The sequence below is a fragment of the Dermochelys coriacea genome, chromosome 21 (assembly GCF_009764565.3).
Source record: "Dermochelys coriacea isolate rDerCor1 chromosome 21, rDerCor1.pri.v4, whole genome shotgun sequence".
In the NCBI taxonomy this organism is placed as follows: domain Eukaryota; kingdom Metazoa; phylum Chordata; order Testudines; family Dermochelyidae; genus Dermochelys; species Dermochelys coriacea.
The window spans coordinates 4,726,902-4,745,734 of record NC_050088.1 but is presented as its reverse complement, the minus strand read 5'-3'; the positions used below and the strand labels follow the sequence as shown (position 1 = coordinate 4,745,734).

General features: G+C 41.6%; 1 protein-coding gene across 3 annotated transcripts in view; it reads right to left on the bottom strand.

The window, feature by feature from the left end:
* The window catches only part of CD34 (CD34 molecule), a 30,324-nt gene extending 11,491 nt beyond the window's left edge, over window positions 1-18,833 (bottom strand). The window contains exons 1-4 of one of the 3 annotated variants that reach the window (XM_038380353.2): window positions 18,521-18,833; window positions 4,115-4,276; window positions 2,750-2,991; window positions 1,333-1,416 (exon numbers count right to left, since the gene is read on the bottom strand). In XM_038380353.2, the coding sequence (XP_038236281.1) occupies window positions 1,333-1,416; window positions 2,750-2,991; window positions 4,115-4,276; window positions 18,521-18,596 (564 nt within the window). In that variant the 5' untranslated portion in view covers window positions 18,597-18,833. Of the gene's footprint in view, window positions 1-1,332; window positions 1,417-2,749; window positions 2,992-4,114; window positions 4,277-11,481; window positions 11,689-18,520 lie in introns of those variants that run through there. The other 2 variants (XM_038380354.2, XM_038380356.2) reach the window with 2 other exon arrangements.

Genomic DNA, 18,833 nt, shown 5'->3' with positions numbered 1-18,833 from the left:
AGGGTTTCTGGAAAAGCAATTGTTAAAACTGAGGTGGTTTAAAGCAATTCATATTTGGGGATTCCAAGTGTACGAGCAGTCAGATGTGACTTTCAGGAGTAGCAGGAATCCAAGGGCAGAGGACATGTGTTAAACATACTCAGTGATTTGCCTAAGGTCACATGGGAAGTCTGTAGCAGACACAGGAATTGAACCCTGAATTCCAGTTCAGTGCTTTAACTTCAATACCATGCTCTAAAATTTATTTTTATTATTTAATTTTAATTTTTTTGGATTTTCCAGCATTTCAGTTATTCCCAAGGGTGAGCCCAATTAACAGGACTCATTTACTAACTTACCTTTAACTAAATACACCCAATTTCTTGGACAGTGAATCTCCACCAGAATATAGAAATATACAAAACCTCACATCTGACTATGCTGTCTGTTTACTGCCCACTAGATGGCATCTGTGTTTGTGGTCACTCACTCCCATACCTTTCAACATGAATTGTTGCTAAAATACTTTCAGCCTGAATGTAAGCAGGCAGAAATGCCAGTTAATAGGTAATTTACAAGGAAAAGTCAATAGAGTAAGAGTCTAGCTCCCCTCCCCTCCCCCAAGTGATCTCAGTGTGGCTGGCTAATGGAGGTAAAGTTAATCACTGTAATTTCACACCAGTCAGCAGTCCCACAAGATTCTTTACCATCTAGCATTTGTCTCAGGTCTTCACCTGCTGCATAGTGAGTTTATTCCCCTCCAACTTCACCTTAGCTGATCCTTCCCCATTAATCTCATTTTAGTTTTACAAACAAATAATTGCGCTAATAGTTTCCAGCTGGACCAGTTCAAACTGACCTGGGATACCCTTCAAAGCCATTGAACTGGGGCAGTGAGGCCCAGGTTCCACCGTGACCCCCTTGTCTGACCCAATTTCCTCTCCATGCCAGCTGGCAGTAAGGGAAGAGGAGGATGGTAAGGCAGAGGAGATAATGTGCGCATGACTGATATAGGTGCGTGTGTTTGTGAATAGTGGTTTCCTGTTGAACAGGAGGAGACAAAAGAAGTTGAGGTGGCCCCAGGTTGCACCATGATGGAGAAGGACAGGACTGAATTCCTCCTGGTGACTCTTGTTGTTGTCTCCGCTGTGCTTAGTCAGCAGCAAGCAGTTTGCACTCCCCATGCCATGGGAAATGGAGCACAAGCCATAAATACAACACTAACACACCAGGCACCATCAACTTTGCTGGCCCCTTGTCATGATAGTAAGAACCTGCCCCCAAGACCTCACACTGTTCCCATGCAGCTTTAAACAAGGGGCCATTCAGCCCACCTGCACAGTTGCTACTTACACATGTGTCGGGCTCATGGAGATGCAAGCAGATCACTCTGGGCTTCTTCACATGTTTAATATTCTGGCAAGCGATGGTGTAGGGCTAGAAAGTAAAACAAAATACTGCTGCATTTGTAAATTGCGTAGGTACAGAGAGACAGGTCAGGACACATGGCTGCATCCCTTAGGCAAGTCTTTGAAGCTCCTAGATAACAGGCGTCTTTCTATTACTGTATTCAGAATGGTTGGGATTATGACCCTCAAGCTCCACTGATCCCCAAACCCTATTTTATCAAGGAGTTTTCCAGCTACCTCCTGTAATTACACTGCAGAAGATGGAGTGGGCAGGCAGTCTCTATAGAGCTGTTCTCTATATGGCCTGCATGTATCCAGGTTGCCTGCATCCTGGCCCCTAGGTACAGCATAACTGCATTAGCTCTGCTGTCTGAAGCCTTTACTTGGATTCAGCCCATTATGAGTCACATCCTTAGGGTAAGGTTGCTTGCTCTGCTCCCCAGCTCGTTGCTAGTCCTTAAAAACTCTGCAGAGAAAGGTTCCAACTCCACCTCTCTGGCAATTCTAGCCCTATAACATCTATTGCCAAAATAGTCCTATTGAAACTATCCCATGTAGCCTGCTTGTCTCAAGTTGAAAAGCGTCACTGTGGTAATAGACATGCTTTCTGAAAAGCTGTTTTAATGGCAAACCTCACTGTATCAGGAAGGCAGGACAGAGCAAGCGGGAACAGACTGAACTGCAGCAGGGAAGATGTAGCCAAAGGACATGAGATCACCACGGCTGGAGATACTCCAGACTAAGCTAGAAATCCATCTATCCAGGGTGGTTTGAGGAGAGTGAGTACAATTCTGCAGCAATATCAGAGGCAGCCCACTAGAGGTTCCTTGCAGCCCAAAGAAATCTATGATATGCAGTGCCCTACAAGCAGTTCCACTAGAAATGTGTTTGTATCAGTTGCGGAATCCCTTGTAACACACTTGTCAATCCGAGAAGTGTGCTTTGTTCTGATGATCTGCTATATCCAGGCATTCTGGCAAGGGGTCCCATGAAAGACAGCACCAACCGGTAACCCCTGGCAATTCTCTAATGCCTTCAGGGGATCTCAGAACCATAAATAAATATAGCCTCACAGCACCCGAGGGATAGGGCAGTCAGATTATCCCCATTTCACAGAGGGGGGAAGTGACTTGCCCAGTGTCACAAAGGGAGTTTTTGGGAAGGCCGGGAACAGAATCGAAGTCTCCTAACTCCCAGTCCCGTGCTCCAGCTACAAGGCTCTCCCGTGTCCCGTATGTGTGCAGCACTGGATCTGGTTTAACACAGCATGGTATGAACAAACCACGGCTTCTGAAGAAAGTCTTCAGGAACAACATGCTCACCGTGATTCATCAAATGCATAGTTAAGCACTTCCTCCTACCTCCATGGTGCTACTAGGCTGGGGTCCTGTGGTAGCTGAGTGGGAAGTTTGCTCTGTGAGGACAGTAGTGGCTCGTGCGGTCGTACTGAAAGGAGCCTTTGATGTGTTCGGCTGCAAATCGGGAGATGTGTTCATTGACACTGACTGGTATGACACATGCATGTGTGTTTGGGTGGGTCCTGCGGAAGTCGCAGTGCTGGTGTCTTCAGTCATTTTGGTCGTTTCAGCAGTACTTTCTTTTCCTACATCAAAAAAAATAGGAGCATGCTTAAGGCCTCTTGAATCAAAGCTTGTCATTGTAGCAACTCAGCTGCAATATTGGTTTGCCATAGCCAGTGGTACTAGAATATATTATCGGCTGTAGAGAACACGCACATTAGATTTGCTTTGTAGTTACCTAACTGTTACATGCACTTATAAGCTGCTTACAGTAGGCTAATATTTTGTGTGTATTCTACAAGTGTGTAAAGCTGCTATTGCCTGGCTCACGCCCCAACACTGACCTCCCCAGTGCCACCCCTGCCTTCTCACTGGACTCAGAGCCCTCAAACAAATAGATTTGTTGATTTAAAAAAAAAAGTATATGTCTCTTTTTAAGATCATTCAGCTTGAATCCCCTCAGGCCCTGGCTTATAGCAGAAAGGCAGACATCTTACATTTAAAGAAAAGGAGTACTTGTGGCACCTTAGAGACTAACAAATTTATTAGAGCATAAGCTTTCGTGAGCTACAGCTCACTTCGATGCATCCGATGAAGTGAGCTGTAGCTCACGAAAGCTTATGCTCTAATAAATTTGTTAGTCTCTAAGGTGCCACAAGTACTCCTTTTCTTTTTGCGAATACAGACTAACACGGCTGCTACTCTGAAACCTGTGATCTTACATTTAAAGATGCTGTATGTAGAACTCAGAAAGGGAGTGCAGAGACATGCGAGATAACCAGGGCATCTGATCATTATAGTTTAGCCTGCCTGCCATCTCAGATCTAATGATCAGACTGCTTTTCCTAAGCAATCACTTTAAAGCAAAGATGGGTTCAAGCTGCAAGTCTTGAATCTGAATCCACACTTCTCTAAAGAACAGAGGTGGAAGTAGAATCTGGAATACAGAAGTATTTCAGGAGCCAGGGGACAAGTTGGGATTCACATCCATGGTTCCGTACTGGACTCATTTCTAAAATATCATTTTGGTTTGACCACGAGTTAAAAGCCCATTTCGATGAGACAACCTGTTCTAAATCATCTTTTGGGTGTCTGCTTAAAGTTTCACATTCACAACTTTTAAATTCAATCACTAAAGCACATCAGCAAATGGAAATTGCAGAGAGCATGGAGAATAATTAGCAAGTCCAAATCAATTTCCTATACCTTCTGGTGCTGGTGAAATATTTGTAGGCTCCAAGGAGATCTTCGTTTCTGTGAGAGTGACAGTTGTCGTTGCTGGTGTTAGACTGGTGCTAGTAGCATTCATCGCTGAAGGTGAGGTAGTGGCTGATGAGCTGTGGTTATTTTCACCAGAAACTTTATTGTCTAGGGGGAAAAGGAGTGTTAATTTATAGCTAAAAAGCACAATATGGCATCCGTTCTAAGAGCTGCAGACTGACAGGACTCTGATATTTCAGTCACATGCAACATGAGAGTCCCTTTCTGAGAAGAAATGTGTGTGATTTTTGCAATGTTTCTTTTGTTTGTTTTTACAAGGAGGTTGGGTTTGGTTGTTTCTTCCCTTTTCTGTTTGAAGGCTTCTGATCCTTGGGCTGCCCTGTTGGCACTGACTGTCCTTTTGACACTCGGATCCTGGGCAGCAGAGGAGGGAGGTTTAAGGCCCCCCCCATCCCACACACATACACACTGTCCCCTAGCCTTCAGGAAAGGGTGGTAGATTCATAGACTTTAAGGCCAGAAGGGACCATCATGATCATCTAGCCTGACTGCCTGCACATTGCAGGCCACAGAACCTTGCCTACCCACTCCCCGAGACCCCTAACCTCTGGCTGAGTTACTGACATCTTCAAATCATGGTTTAAAGATTTAATGTTACAGAGAATCCACCATTTACACTCTTTTAAACCTGCAAGTGACCCATGCCCCATGCTGCAGAGGAAAGCGAAACCCACCAGGGCCTCTGCCAATCTGACCCAGGGGAAAATTCTTTCCTGACCCCAAATATGGCAATCAGTTAGACCCTGATCATGTGGGCAAGACCCAGCAGCCCAACACACCTGGGAAAGAATTCTCTGTAGTAACTCAGAGCACACCCAATCTAGTGTCCCATCACTGGCCATTGGAAATATTTGTTACTAGCAAATTGCAGATCGGCTACATGCCATTGTAGGCAGTCTCATCATACCATACATACTCTCCATGAATTTATCAAGATCAGTCTTGAAGCCAGAACTTCACTCCTCTGATGGTTAGAAACCTTTTGTCTAATTTCAAGTCTAAATTTATTGATGGCCAGTTTATATCCCTAAACCATTCCCTTTCACAATAGGATCACTGTACCAGGACTGTCCTGGAGATTGACCATCCCTTAGTAGACCCATGCCACCTTGAGGAAAAGGCAGTGCTCTCTCTGGTATCCTCTGTTAATTATTTAGCTTTGGAAAAGTTTATTACATTCTTAAAAGGGGAGAAAAGAGATTTTTAATAGCTCTTTTCACAAGCAGGCAGTTCTTTTCCTTGCCAAAAAAGCTGAACAGCCTTATAATTCATATGGAAGAAATTCAGAGACCAGACAATCGAACTGGGGCATATCAAAAGCTCAAATGTTAATCTAGTTTCTGTTTGCAACCCTAAACAAGAATGGAGCAGCAACTGGACATGGTCCTGGTCCTACATTAAGCCCATGGGAATACAGGAGTCCAGCTGTGCAGAGCTCAATGCAGGACTGGAGTGTACACTGGCCTAAATGAATAGGTTTGGGAGGAAAGATTCAGCATTTCGAAAAGACCAAATGTGTGCTATAGGAAAAAGAAATGGAAATTTAAAATATATTCACATTATTGCAGGCACAAACTCTTTCAGGGCCTGATCCAAAGCCTGGTGAAGTCAATAGAAACATTCCCATAGGCTTTGAATCAAGTCCTTGTTGACTAGAGATGTTGCATCTCTTTGAGGTAAAATGGAACATTTAGAGAATCATCAAATATTCTCATTTAAAAGTTTCTATATTTCCTAGTAATCACATGATGTGAGATAAATATGCCACCTTTGACTTTGCTTATGTGATATTTGAAGCAAGTCTTAAACATCGTTGAAGACTTTTTTCCTCCTGTTCTTCATGCTTTTTTATTCCTCTCTGGAAACCTATTTCTGTTTTCCACAAACTGGTTCAATACCTACTTAACATTCTATGTGTTTTTAGATGCTTATAAAAAATACATTGATTGTCGCAGTAGTTTCTATACAGTAGTGACTGAACTCTAAAACGTGGAAGATCAATTATTTCACCATTATTCACTTTTTCAGAACCTAACAGAGATGATATCAAGTTCTTTATCAGCTGCTGAGCATTCTAGCCCTGATCCAGCAAAACACTTAAACTTGTGCTTAATTTTAAGCATGTACATAATTCCCATTGAAGTCATGCTTATGTACATGCTTAAAGTTGAACAAATGCTTACTGTTGTTCTAAATGGGAATATTTTTCCTGAACTGGAGCCTTAGTGCTTTGCTGGATTGGGCCCAGAATGCTCAGCCCCTGGAAGAATTGGGCCCTAAATTACTTTACGGGATTGATTCAGAAATGGGCTTAATCCATGCTGTTGTCAAGCTAAATATACTGGAAATATTTTACAATCCAGATTAGGTAACAGACCCTTTAAGAAAGAAAAGTGATCCTTGTCTCATAATTCATTAGATGAAAATTGCCAGTTGTTGATCCTGGAAATTCTGAAGTCTGAGTACAGGGTTATGTTATGAAATATAATTTTGTTTGTATGCGCACGCATGGGAGAAATATTGAAATGCTGAGGAGTTGCCAGTTACACAAGCAAAATACACAATGAGGTAGATTCAAAAGACCATGTTGAGATGTCTCTGGCAAAGGTTTGGGAGCATTTCAATCCTCCACAATTCATGCCTCATGTGAAATCCTTCATAATCTTGCACAACATACAGTCAGTATTAAGAAAAACTGGAAGGATTTTGTCATGAGACAATGAAATGATTAGAAAAGCATGTAAAGAAGGGAGAGAAATTCATTGCAAATAAGAACGATGCAAATGTTACAAGGAACCCACTACAAGACAGGCTTCAGGGGCAGGTCACTCCAGCCAGGGATAGTTTCACAGACCCTACAGCTATTTAGCCAAACAAAAAATGAGCCAGAAAGCTTGGTGAGGAGAGAGGGAGTCTCAGATCTTCATCACATTCTGACATGGGTACTAGTGCCAGGCTTATGTCTCTGTGAGAGTCCATCTACTTCTTGGCCCTGCCACAGGAAATGAGGGGAGTTAACCTGATGGGAGTAGTTTTTCACAGTGTTCCCAAGAGAGGGAGGGTTTGCCAAGCATGCTACAACTCAAACTGAGGCAGTGGCATCCTCAGTACTATATTTAGGCTTAGATTTAAAATAGGGTACGCTTCTCATGTTTCTAACAGACCAGAAAAAAATCCTAGTGGATAATAGCACTTAGGGGCCCCAGTCAGGAATCAGGGCCCCATGGTGGTAGGCACTGTACACAAATAGTAAAATGACAGTCACTGACCCAAAGACCTTATAGCGTAATAAGGGACTCACTCTGGAACAGGACTTCTATCCTACTCAGGGACAGGAACCATATTTCAGGTAGGTCTTGCTAAAATAATAAATAAAATAATGAAAAGATTGATGTATGTGATGCCTTTCATTATAGGATGGAGTAGGATTGACCGGTTAGGACAGGGGTAGGCAACCTCTGGCATGTGTGCCAAAGGCAGCACGCGAGCTGATTTTCAGTGGCACTCACACTGCCCGGGTCCGGGCAGCTCTGCATTTTGATTTAATTTTAAATGACGCTTCTTAAACATTTTAAAAACCTTATTTACTTTACATACAACAATAGTTTAGTTTTATATTAAAGACTTATAGAAAGAAACCGTCTAAAAGCGTTAAAATGTATCACTGGCATCCAAACCCTTAAATTAGAGGGAATAAATGAAGACTTGGCACACCCCTTCTGAAAGGTTGCTGACCCCTGGGTTAGAACATAAAAGAGCAGGTGAACTGGGATTCAGTCCCTGCCTTGAGAGCATATCTGATGGCGACACTACACTCAGTCATAGGTAAAAGGAAGAGAAGAATTTTGAGGCCAATGTAAAACTTTCCATGGAAACCCAGAGAGAATTCTGCATAACGGGAGATAGTATAGGAGGGCCTTACTACAGACTCCTGAGAGTAGGTTTAGTACATACATTCATAGATTCCAAGACCAGAAGGGACCACTCTGATCGTCTAATCTGACCTTCTGTCTAACAGAGGCCAGAGAACTCCCCCAAAATAATTCCTAGAGCAGAGCTTTTAGAAAAAACATCCAATCGTGACAATTAAAAATGGTCAGCGATGGAGAATCCATCACAAACCCTGGTAAATTATTCCAATGGTTAACTACTCTCACTGTTAAAAATTTACACTTTATTTCCAGTCTGAGTTTGTCTAGCTTCAACTTCCAGCCATTGGATCATGTTATACCTTCCTCTGCTAGACTGAAGACCCCATTATTATATATTTGTTCCCTATATAGTTACTCATAGACTGGACTCGAGTCAACCTTTAACCTTCTCTTTGTTAAATTAAATAGATTGAGCTCTTTGAGTTTCTCTCTATACGGCAGGTTTTCTAATCCTTTAATCATTCTTGTGACTCTTCTCTAAATCTTCTCCAATTTAACAACATCCTTCTTGTATTGAGGCTACCAGAAACTGACACAGTATTCCAGCAGTGGTCACATCAGTGCCAAATATAGAGGTAAAATAACCTCTCTACTTCTACTAGAGATTCCCCTGTTTATGCATCTCAGGATTGCATTAGCTCTCTTGGCCACAGTGTCACACTGGGAGTTCATGTTCAGCTGATTAGCCATGTAAAATATGACAGAATTCACCCAGCAGCACATTCCAGGGAGAAATCAAATATTCCATTTTAATAATCAGTTGGTGTATCCTAAACATAAAAAAATACTCAACTGCCATGTCAGGATGGGTCCATCTAGTCTGCTATTCTGTCTCCAGTCAAGGCTTGATGGTTCAGAGGAAGGGATAAACCCATAAAATATAGCTAATTATGCAATACACATGGTAGTGTTCAGCATTAAACACCAACAATCAATTCCATGAGAGTAGCTTCAGAGTGCAGCTCCCCATCTTTGAGCTTCACTGACCTTTGGTTCATTACTGAAGTTCAATTCAGGCAAAGTCCTGCAGTTCAAGACTGAAAGGACATTGACATTAAAGGCAGTATTGTTTATATAGGGAATGCATGGTAGGGCCTCACACGTTTAGCCAAACTGATCTGTTAGAGTTAAAATAAAATTCAAGGCCCTCATCCGGCAAAGAAACCCTTGAACCCACATTCAATAAAGCTGCAGGATTGGAGCTTAAGTGTCTATGGATTTACTGCAACTCTGTGTCCTCCTTGAAGAAAACGTTCAGGCTACATTCCATGGCATCAACAATATAGAGGAGACTCCCAGCGACCCCACACGCTGTCAGATATTTCACACACAGTTCATAGTCTTTCCAACGCATGGGGCGGCATTAACATCTGAACGCTTTATGTACCTTTTCCTCCTATTGCCTATGTTCAGAATTTCCTTTGTGTTGGCAATGGTTACAATGAGTTAACTGTGAAGTCTATCCTCCATCTGTACCCCGCAAAAGAGAGTGAGTACACACAGTGTTAACGGGCAGACCACAGAACAGCTGCACGCTCTCTCTTACCCCCTTGCTGGCAGTGAAGAGAACCCCTGCTTTATTCATCTGGAGCAGCAAAAAGCACCTGATACACACAGATTGTACCAAGTCAGCTGATTGCATCTCCAAGGTGCTTTCTCAAGTGCTTTGCTTGTGCTAACATTGCAATATTAAATTGAAATATTAGTCTATACAAGGCCTGAAAAGGTTTGTGTCATTTTAAAGATCTTTTCAGGAAGGGGAAGTTTTTCATAAAGAAGAAGAGATATTTATGTGTAGATCTTATCCCAACCTGTTATGTTCTCAAGAAAACTTATATCCTGCATTCTTACTTGTCTTCCAGTTAAGAAGTAAGCATAGATGACAATAAGAAATCCAAGAGGCATTTATTAGAAAACATAATATTGTGAATGTTAGTGTTAATGAAATAAGCCAAGCTGCCATCCCTGGATGAAAGTCTTTAGAACAGATACAGCCTGGAAACTGGCAGTGCAAGCTTTCTTCATATACAACATGCCTCAGACTTGCTCTGGAATGACTCCATCTAACGGCAAGAAGGAAGTTCAGTCTCCATGGCGCATCCTATGATTAACCTGTCTACAAGCCTGGGGCCAGATTTTCCAAAGAGCTCATCTCCTGTTTACTCACCAGAACAAGTAGCCAGATTTTCAGGAAAGGTCATCATGCTGCATGTGCATTGGGTGCTGAGCACTTTTGAAAGTCTAGTCCCATGGAAGCCAATTGTGACATTCATTTTTCTGTATCCCACTACCAGCCTCTAAACTAACCACTCCCCCATGAAATGCACTTCCATGACACCTTAAAAGTAGAGATGGGACTGAATTGAAAAGTTCACATCCAAATCTGAATTGTTGTACTGTGCAGGGGTGTTTGGATCTAAGGTTTTGGTTTTGGCCACTTTTCTTTTTAAACGAAAGAGATATTCTTTCCAGGAAGGAGTCCAATTCAAAAGAGTTAAATCACTGAGTTTTCCCGATAACAAATCACAACCAGAAGGCATGATTTCATGCCTAGAATAATAATTAACATATTGCTAAATCTCTCCTTTTCACACGGCTTTGTGTTTACATGGACATCAGCAGGAAACTTTACCTCATTAGAATGACATAATGCCTTTTACTTGACCTCCCAACATGCCATAACTACCCAGACATACACCTTTGAACTTTTCCAGATGTTTATAAAAATACATGAGCTGTTTGGCCAAAATCTTTGCAGCACCATGCATCATAAAACAAGGACTGGATCTTCCTCCACCTTAATTTGCCTTTGGATTTGCTCAGTTTTATTACAAAGACTCCTTTTCTCCCTTCACCTCTCCAGCACATGCAACCATTTTAATACAAGAAGTATCAAAGTGTTTTGCAGCTGTAGGACTAAAAAAATCTCTAACAATGCAGATGGAAACTGGGATACCACTCCTAAGTGGCATTTGGCAAAAAAACCTCAATCATTTATTCCACAGCACATTCTTATTAGTTTTGAAAAACTTGTACGAATTTTATTAAGGACTTGAGAATTAAAGCCAAATGAAACTTTAAGCATAAAGCAATCAAAGTCTCGTAAGGCCAGCAAGGAAGGGAGTGATTACTTAGTCTGTGTGAGAATTCACCTCCAAATTAGTTGTAGGGGACACAATTTCACAAATATTTATTTTATTCACCCTTTTTACTGCCCTACAACAAAGGAGTATCCACCCAGTACTTCGAACATCCTTGACAATCTGATAAAACTAATTAACAAACAGACCTGGCACTTATCCCAGATCAAATCAAATAACCCAGCAACAACATAAACACAACAAAAATTAATTGACTTACCCTCATCATCCATACCTGAGTTCTGCTCCAGTGCTACCCAACATCCATCTCCTTACAGTAAAGGAACAGACTCAGATCAACATGGGGCAGTCTCAGCAGTTTGTATCCCATTTTGTAGTATAAGCCAGTAAAATACAGGGTTTTATTCCTCTCATCTGCATCTTCATAATGACTAATGTACAACCTGTGGAAGAAGCTGCCTCTTCTATGAAGGCAATACTAATTAGCCTTTATATAATACACCTCGCCTTCAAATCACTTGACAATCATTTTGTCAAATTCATCTCTGCTTTAATACTTTTGACTTCAACTAACTAATTAATCCTTACAAAAACCTTGCAGGGTAGGTATTAGCCCAATTTTACAGATAGACAAACGGAGGCATAGCTTAAATGACACACAGCTAAAGCCACAAGGGCAGAACCAAAATGAGCACTTAGGAGTTCCTGGTCCTTTAACGGTACGTCTACACCTCAATTCAACAGCCCCTTTGCTTGAACCCCGTGAGCCTGAGTCAGCTGGCATGGCCTAGCCGCGGGCTTTTAATTGCAGTGTAGACATACTCTAAGACTATACTTCTGCAGTCATAGTATACAGGTACAGTAGGTGCATTGGGTGTCAGTAGGCTGTGATTCAGGACCTGGTGTGTTGGTCAGAATGGGGAAGCAATGGAGAAAGAGGGCAGAACAGAACTACAACAGTGTGAGCCAGGTTTCAATGTTTGCCTTTCATTAAGCCAACAGCTGCAATAAGCAGCACCTTTTGGGACTCTGAGCTACATTACTCATGAAGCTCTAGTTTTAGATCTCTCCAGCCATGTGGCAGGAATTCAAGCGGGTGGAGCTCCCTTTGCTCTGGAAATATCTAATAAAATCCGCCCCCCCCTTTTTTCCCCTTTTCCACACAGCCCCAGACAGGAAATGGGTGTGGATCTGCAGTCACGAATGACACAAAGGAAAGGGAAGGAGGAGGGTTAACAACTCAAACCATTACATCACTGCAGTCAGCTGTGAGTGGAGTCACCCAATCAACACTTAACCCTGCTCAGTCAGGACCAGTAAAGAGGGATTTTGCTTTGTCTTGTAGCCTGACTTAAGTTGGCTCTTAGATAAGCCACTGACCTCAGGAGCCCAATTTCTCAGGCAGCTTCTATGATGCTTGTGGCTTGTATACTTATAACAATCAGCCTTCTAGAAGAAGTTGAACCTGAATTACAGTTCCTTCTTGGCCTCACCAATTTTCAGCACTTAAACTGCTTTATTTTGTGGGATCTTGGTAAAAGAATATTTACTTGAAGATGATCACATGCAGAAACAGGTTGACATATGAAACATAGTGATGCAGCACCACACTCATAGGTACAAACACATATTGTTTGCATGAGGTACAAATACATACAGGGTCTTGCACTAGTGCACCATCTACAAGTTTTAATACATGCACTAATAGGACAATTCACTGCACTGTCCACCAGTAGTGCATACTTTCTAGCGTATATACGTCGTCATTCTTGCAGTTAATATGTAGCCATGTAAAAATCACCTAGAGCTAAATCTTGGCATACAGAAACATTCCAAAATGTCAGGAAAGGTTTGGTTTGGGTTTGATTCAAGTCCCAGGCAAAAGTCTTTATTTTAAACTAACAGGTTTGCCCATCTCTAGTGATTCAGCACTGTATTGTGATCTCCTGATCTACCCATTTGATGGTGTAACTGGAATGTACAAACCAAAGTAACCCCCCCCCCATCATTTTTAAAATGCACACATCTCAGTTGTTTTTAGCACTTAAAAATAAACCAGAAAGGCCAAGTAGATATCGTGGACAAATATTTCCCACTTAGCAGCTTTCACTCAAAAAGATCCCAAGGTATAATGCAAGTTATATTTCCATACAGCACCGGCTGAAATGTAGCAGTTCCTGGGATGCACAGCACCCTTGTACACTGTTATGGGGAAGGGACATTTTGACTTCTGACTCTAAGGCTATGTCTACACTACAGCCGGGATCGACGCTCTGAGATCGATCCACTGGTGGTCGATTTAGTGCATCTAGTGAAGACCCGCCAAATCGACAGCAGATTGCTCTCCAGTCAGCCCCTGTACTCTGCCCCGATGAGAAGAGTAAGATAAGTCGACGGGAGAATTTCTCCTGTAGGCCCCGTGGTAACTTGACTGAAGGTTCATCGACTCCAGCTACGTTATTCACGTAGGTCGACTTACCACGGTAGGGTAGACATAGCCTTAGGCAAACGCTCAAATGAGAGGATAGATGGTTTTGTGGGGACTCAGGAGAAAAGGGTTCTATTCCTACCTCTGCCACGGGCCCGCTCTGTGACCATGGGCGAATCACTTTGGGATTAATTTTCAAAAGTGCTCAGACGGTGTGGTTCAAAGGTTTTAAAACTCCATGGGCTGACATGGTGCTGGGAATGCATCCAACTAGTTTAGCTATGAAATGTAGCCCAGCTGCCGACTATCAGCTCACAATAGTATTACTTAGCTCTTATATAGTGCTTTTCATAATAAACGTCACACACTTTGCAAAAAGGTATCATTATCCCCATTTTACAAATAGGGTTCTATTCCTGGCTCTGCCATTAACCTGTTCTGTTACCTTGAGCAAGTTATTGCACTTTGATGCTTCAGATTCCCTAAGTATATATCTAAAATGTATGAAAAGTAGTTCTTGGAAAGACTATAATTTAGATTTATTCCTATAACAATTTATAGTTTAACATTTACCCTGAACCTATTCTAATCTTACTTCAGAGTCTGAAAAGATGGGTCAACAAATTTTCCTTTGGAACAGCATACAGCTGCTCTGTTTTCACTTACTATATGTCAATGGGAAAGAGGGAATTCTTAGCTTCTATATAAACCACTTGTACATAGCTCTTGAAAGGCATCCTTCTATTGTCTAGCACGGAAGTGGAGAAATGTTGCTGAGAAACAAGATTAAAAGCCAAGGGAGAGATCAGCAAGGAAATTGCTTAGGAGATGTTTGCGTTGTTAAAGTTGTGCAGCTGAGTTGGGTCGTGACCCCAAGAGGTGCTGAACACCTATGGCTCAGAAGTCAGTGTCAAATTGCAGGTCCTTAGCACTGTGCAGGGACCTACACTTAACTATGACATGACAGACAAATTGTTCCTTCCTTAATGAACGTGAGTTTAAACAAGTTGGGGACAATCCTATTCCAGCACCATAGCAGACTAGGAAGCAAGGTGATGGAACATCTTCTAGTGGAATAAGCACCTTCACATCACTACAGCAACTATCGCAGAAGGTGTGTCTTTCTCTCTCCTGTTAATCAACCTAGGTACTTATCTGGCCCATTGGAACAAAATGAGTTCTGCATCATGGGCACATAGGTGCAAGAGCGTGCTCAGCTGTAAATGCACAATTGAAGTTACAGTGTTCTTATTCTAAAGAATATGTGAATTGTTTCACTCTCAGTTGATGATTTCATAGATATTATGGTACAAAATCTCAATTCTCTCTCTTTGGTAAAGATCCTGCTGCAATGCATGAAGAGATAAAAAACTAGTAATAACTAGTCTGTGGTGCTGGGCAAGACAGACAGGGTCTCTAGAGTTACTATCCATTTCCAGGGAAGAGAGATTAGCTTAACTGTGGACTATGGGTGACTTGGCTGGAGGCTGCCTGACAAGAGACCCTTTGCTGACTGATCCATGGTACACAATAGAGTGGTTTTGGAGAAGTCTGTCAGTGCATCTGGCCATAAACTTTTCACATGGTTTGTGATTTTATTGCAACGCTAAAACTTGGGCAAATTTCACTGAGAGGTTGGGCAAGTTTGGAATGGGCTCGGGCCTAAATCTCAGGAAGAAAAAGTGAAATTGGATGAGTTTGACCCCAAGTCAGGTGTTTTGGGATTTGTTCAATCCCCAAAATGAAATTAAAACTTGATGGGTTCTGTGACACTCTGCACGCCACATTCACCATAGTAATATGATTATGATATAATTACGTGGCATCTTGTACAAGGTATGCCTTGTAAGGTGGTATTCTAAAAGTCTTGAGCTGTTGAACATTAATATCCTGTTGGATTGTAAGTGTTATCACTGTACGTGAAGTTCTAGAGTTTTGCTATGTATGTGTTACTGAAAGATGTTGTGAAGTTGAAAACACCCACAGCTAGCCTTTCAGATACAACAATGAAGAAGCTAGACAGTGCTAATGGCCCATGAGCAAAGACAATTGACCTTGGAAAAGGTTTGTCCTCACTGGGAACATTTCGGCCAGCCTATGAGTAATGGATGCTATGACTCAATAACACATGCAAAGGCATGTGACCAGACCACATGACACTGAACTCCATTTTGGTACCTGTATTTTTCCACAAGCTGGGCTGGGAATTTAGCTTGGAACAAAGGGTTCCCACCATATGGAAAAACTATAGAAGGTGGGGAGTGACATCACTTCTTGGCCTCACTCTCCACACAAGAGAACTCCTGGAAACATCTAAGGATCAAAGATTGAACTGGGGAAAGTGATGGTCCCCGGCTAATGGGATTTCTAGCCTGTGTATGGAAATTTGGTGGACTGCTTGTGTCATCAGTCAGGGTGAGAGACTGCTAATTCAAATCTTATCTAGTATATTAGGCTTAGTTTGCATTTTTTGTTTATTTGATAGATAATCTGCTTTGATCTGTTTGATATCATTTATAAATCACTTTTAATCTATCTTTCTGTAGTTAATAAACTTGTTTTATGTTTTATCTTAACCAGAGTGTCTTTAAGTGAAGTGTCTGGGAAAATCTCAGCTTAATTAACACAGGCTGGTTTTGCATATCGTTCCCATATCAAGGGGGAAGTGAACTATATTAATGAACTTGCATTGCACAGATCCCTATGCAATGCAAACTCATTCTGGGTTTATACTCCAGCAGGGGTGCAAGCCTGGGAAGCTGGGAAATTGTTGTGCTCCCTTGTGAATCTATGAGAGGCTTAGGAAGGCACTCAGGTAACTCAGTTGGGTGTATGGTGCCACCTGCTGTCATCCTGGGTGATAACAGGGCCTGGAGAGACTGGCTGAATCACCGGCAGAGCAGTGTGAGAGAGAGACAAGCACAGCTACATTGTTAGGGGGCACAATGGTTCCAGCAGCTCCCAGACTGCATCCTGGGGGTAACAACCTGTCAGAGATTCCCAGATCTTTATCTGCTCCTGACCAAAAAGGTTTGTTTGTATGAATCCCTGCAAATGACCAAATTTTGCACAGCACCTGCTATAAGTCTTCCTGAATGAAAATAAGGCCTGTAGGAGCAGCTTATTGTGGTAACAAGTGAATAGAAGGGCTAAAAAAGGAGGAAGGGAAGACAACTTGTAGAATTAAGAGATGTGCAATAGAGCCTCTGCTTAGATGCTTGAAAATTGATAGCCAGCACGACTTGCTTTGCAGTACCTGGTTTTTAATATCATGACACTGAGTTTATATATTCTTCTAGTTTGTGGACACCTGAAAAAGCTCATGTACTAGAAGCCACCAAAAAGGCAGCATTGTCTATGGACTAAGGTAAGTAAGTAGGATATAGAACTCCTGGGTTCTGTTTTCACCTGTATAACTGAGTCACTGTGGAACTTCATGCATCCGATGAAGTGAGCTGTGGCTCATGAAAGCTTATGCTCAAATAAATTTGCTAGTCTCTAAGGTGCCACAAGAACTCCTTTTCTTTTTGCGAATATAGACTAACACGGCTGCTAATCAAACATATTTTACAGTATGTGCATTTTCTCTCAAAGTCCATTACAGGTACAAAATAAAAAAAAAATCACCCCCACCCGCTCAAATCCTATCATTTGATAATTTTGCCTTTACCTTTTTTCATCTCACAAGTGACTCAGATTTCTAATTCCAGATGAATGCTGTTGCACAAAAGCCTGGCTTACCACACACCTCAGTCACACAATGCTGAAACACACTTTAAAGGCTTCTTCGTACTGTGCTTTCTGTAAGTGCATACTAGAAGGTGAGATGAAATAGCTCAAATGAACAATATGTCATGCCAACTTGATAGAGGAATGAACTTGATCCTTTTTGAAATATTAGCAATGAAACAAGAGACAGAAGAGCACAATGTAACTGCTTATTTAAGAGGATCGACTATCTCACATTTCACAGATAAAGGGGAAAATAAAGTAGGTTGGATACCTACAGGATCTTGGATGTTATTCTAATACAGCATATAGAATATTCAGACAAAAAAGTCCCCTTAAAATTTATTACACCAATCTTAATTAGTATTAAGATTCTTGGTTTTAGATTAAATACATGAAAATCTATCAAAAAGTTAAATATTGCTTAAACAAAAACTTAAACCCAACAAACAAAAACCTACACACCAAAAATCCTTAGAATGTGTCTCTCTTTTTCCCACCCCACCCCGCTCGTGTTGTGTGTTACTTGTGGAATTAAGGTGGGTGGAGGATTCCCCATAGTCACAGGTAGTTCATCTGAGGAAGCAAAGGTTTTTTTTGGAAGTGGGCAGATTTTTTATACCACCAGGTGTTTTGGTTACACTTGTTTTTTAAATAAGTGTTTAATTCCTATAAAATTATCACCACAAATTAGAAACCTCTGTTGTTTTAGGCTAATGCAGAGCAACAAATGATACACATTCATTAGAGGTACTCCGTACATTTATGTCTTCCTTATAACATCATTTCTAATGGGATGCTTTCATATCTTGGTTCCCAACTCTGCTTAAAGCTGTAATAATTCCTGTTCAGAACACTCATTTTTGGCTGTTTTGGACAAGCTGAATTGGGGAAGTGTCCTTCCTCTGCATATAATGTCTTCGATATAATGCTCTCCACGCAAGTCTGCTCCAATTTTATTGAACATACATTATATTACACTTATAGTACACTCACTCTTTTCCCTACCTTGCTATCCAAGGAGCAGTAGTACAGAGAGGTATTTCCCTGTGCATTATCCACCCCCACCCTCCCGCTACTCTATTTTGTGCTTAATGCATTTAGTAGCCATAAATGTAGCCTTTTTATGTTTAATACTCACCCATCAAGCTCAGAACATAGATTATCCAGAAAAGCTGCTTCCTCTTCATTGCTTTTAAACTCCCCTGTAACAACATCCCTGCTGATTACTTACAAGCAAAACTGTTTATTACTTTAGTACTCTTGGGTTTTTAAGTTCTGCGGCAGCTGTGTTGGGACAGTGTGCGGCTCCCCTTTAGTTCAAATCGTTGAGACCAGTAACATGTGCGGTGGAATTCCTTTGCACGGGTTATGCCTGTGGTTCCAAATTATGAGATGGAGTTTGTCCAAAGCTTGATCTAGCTTTAAATAGTTCATAGCAATCTCACTATCAC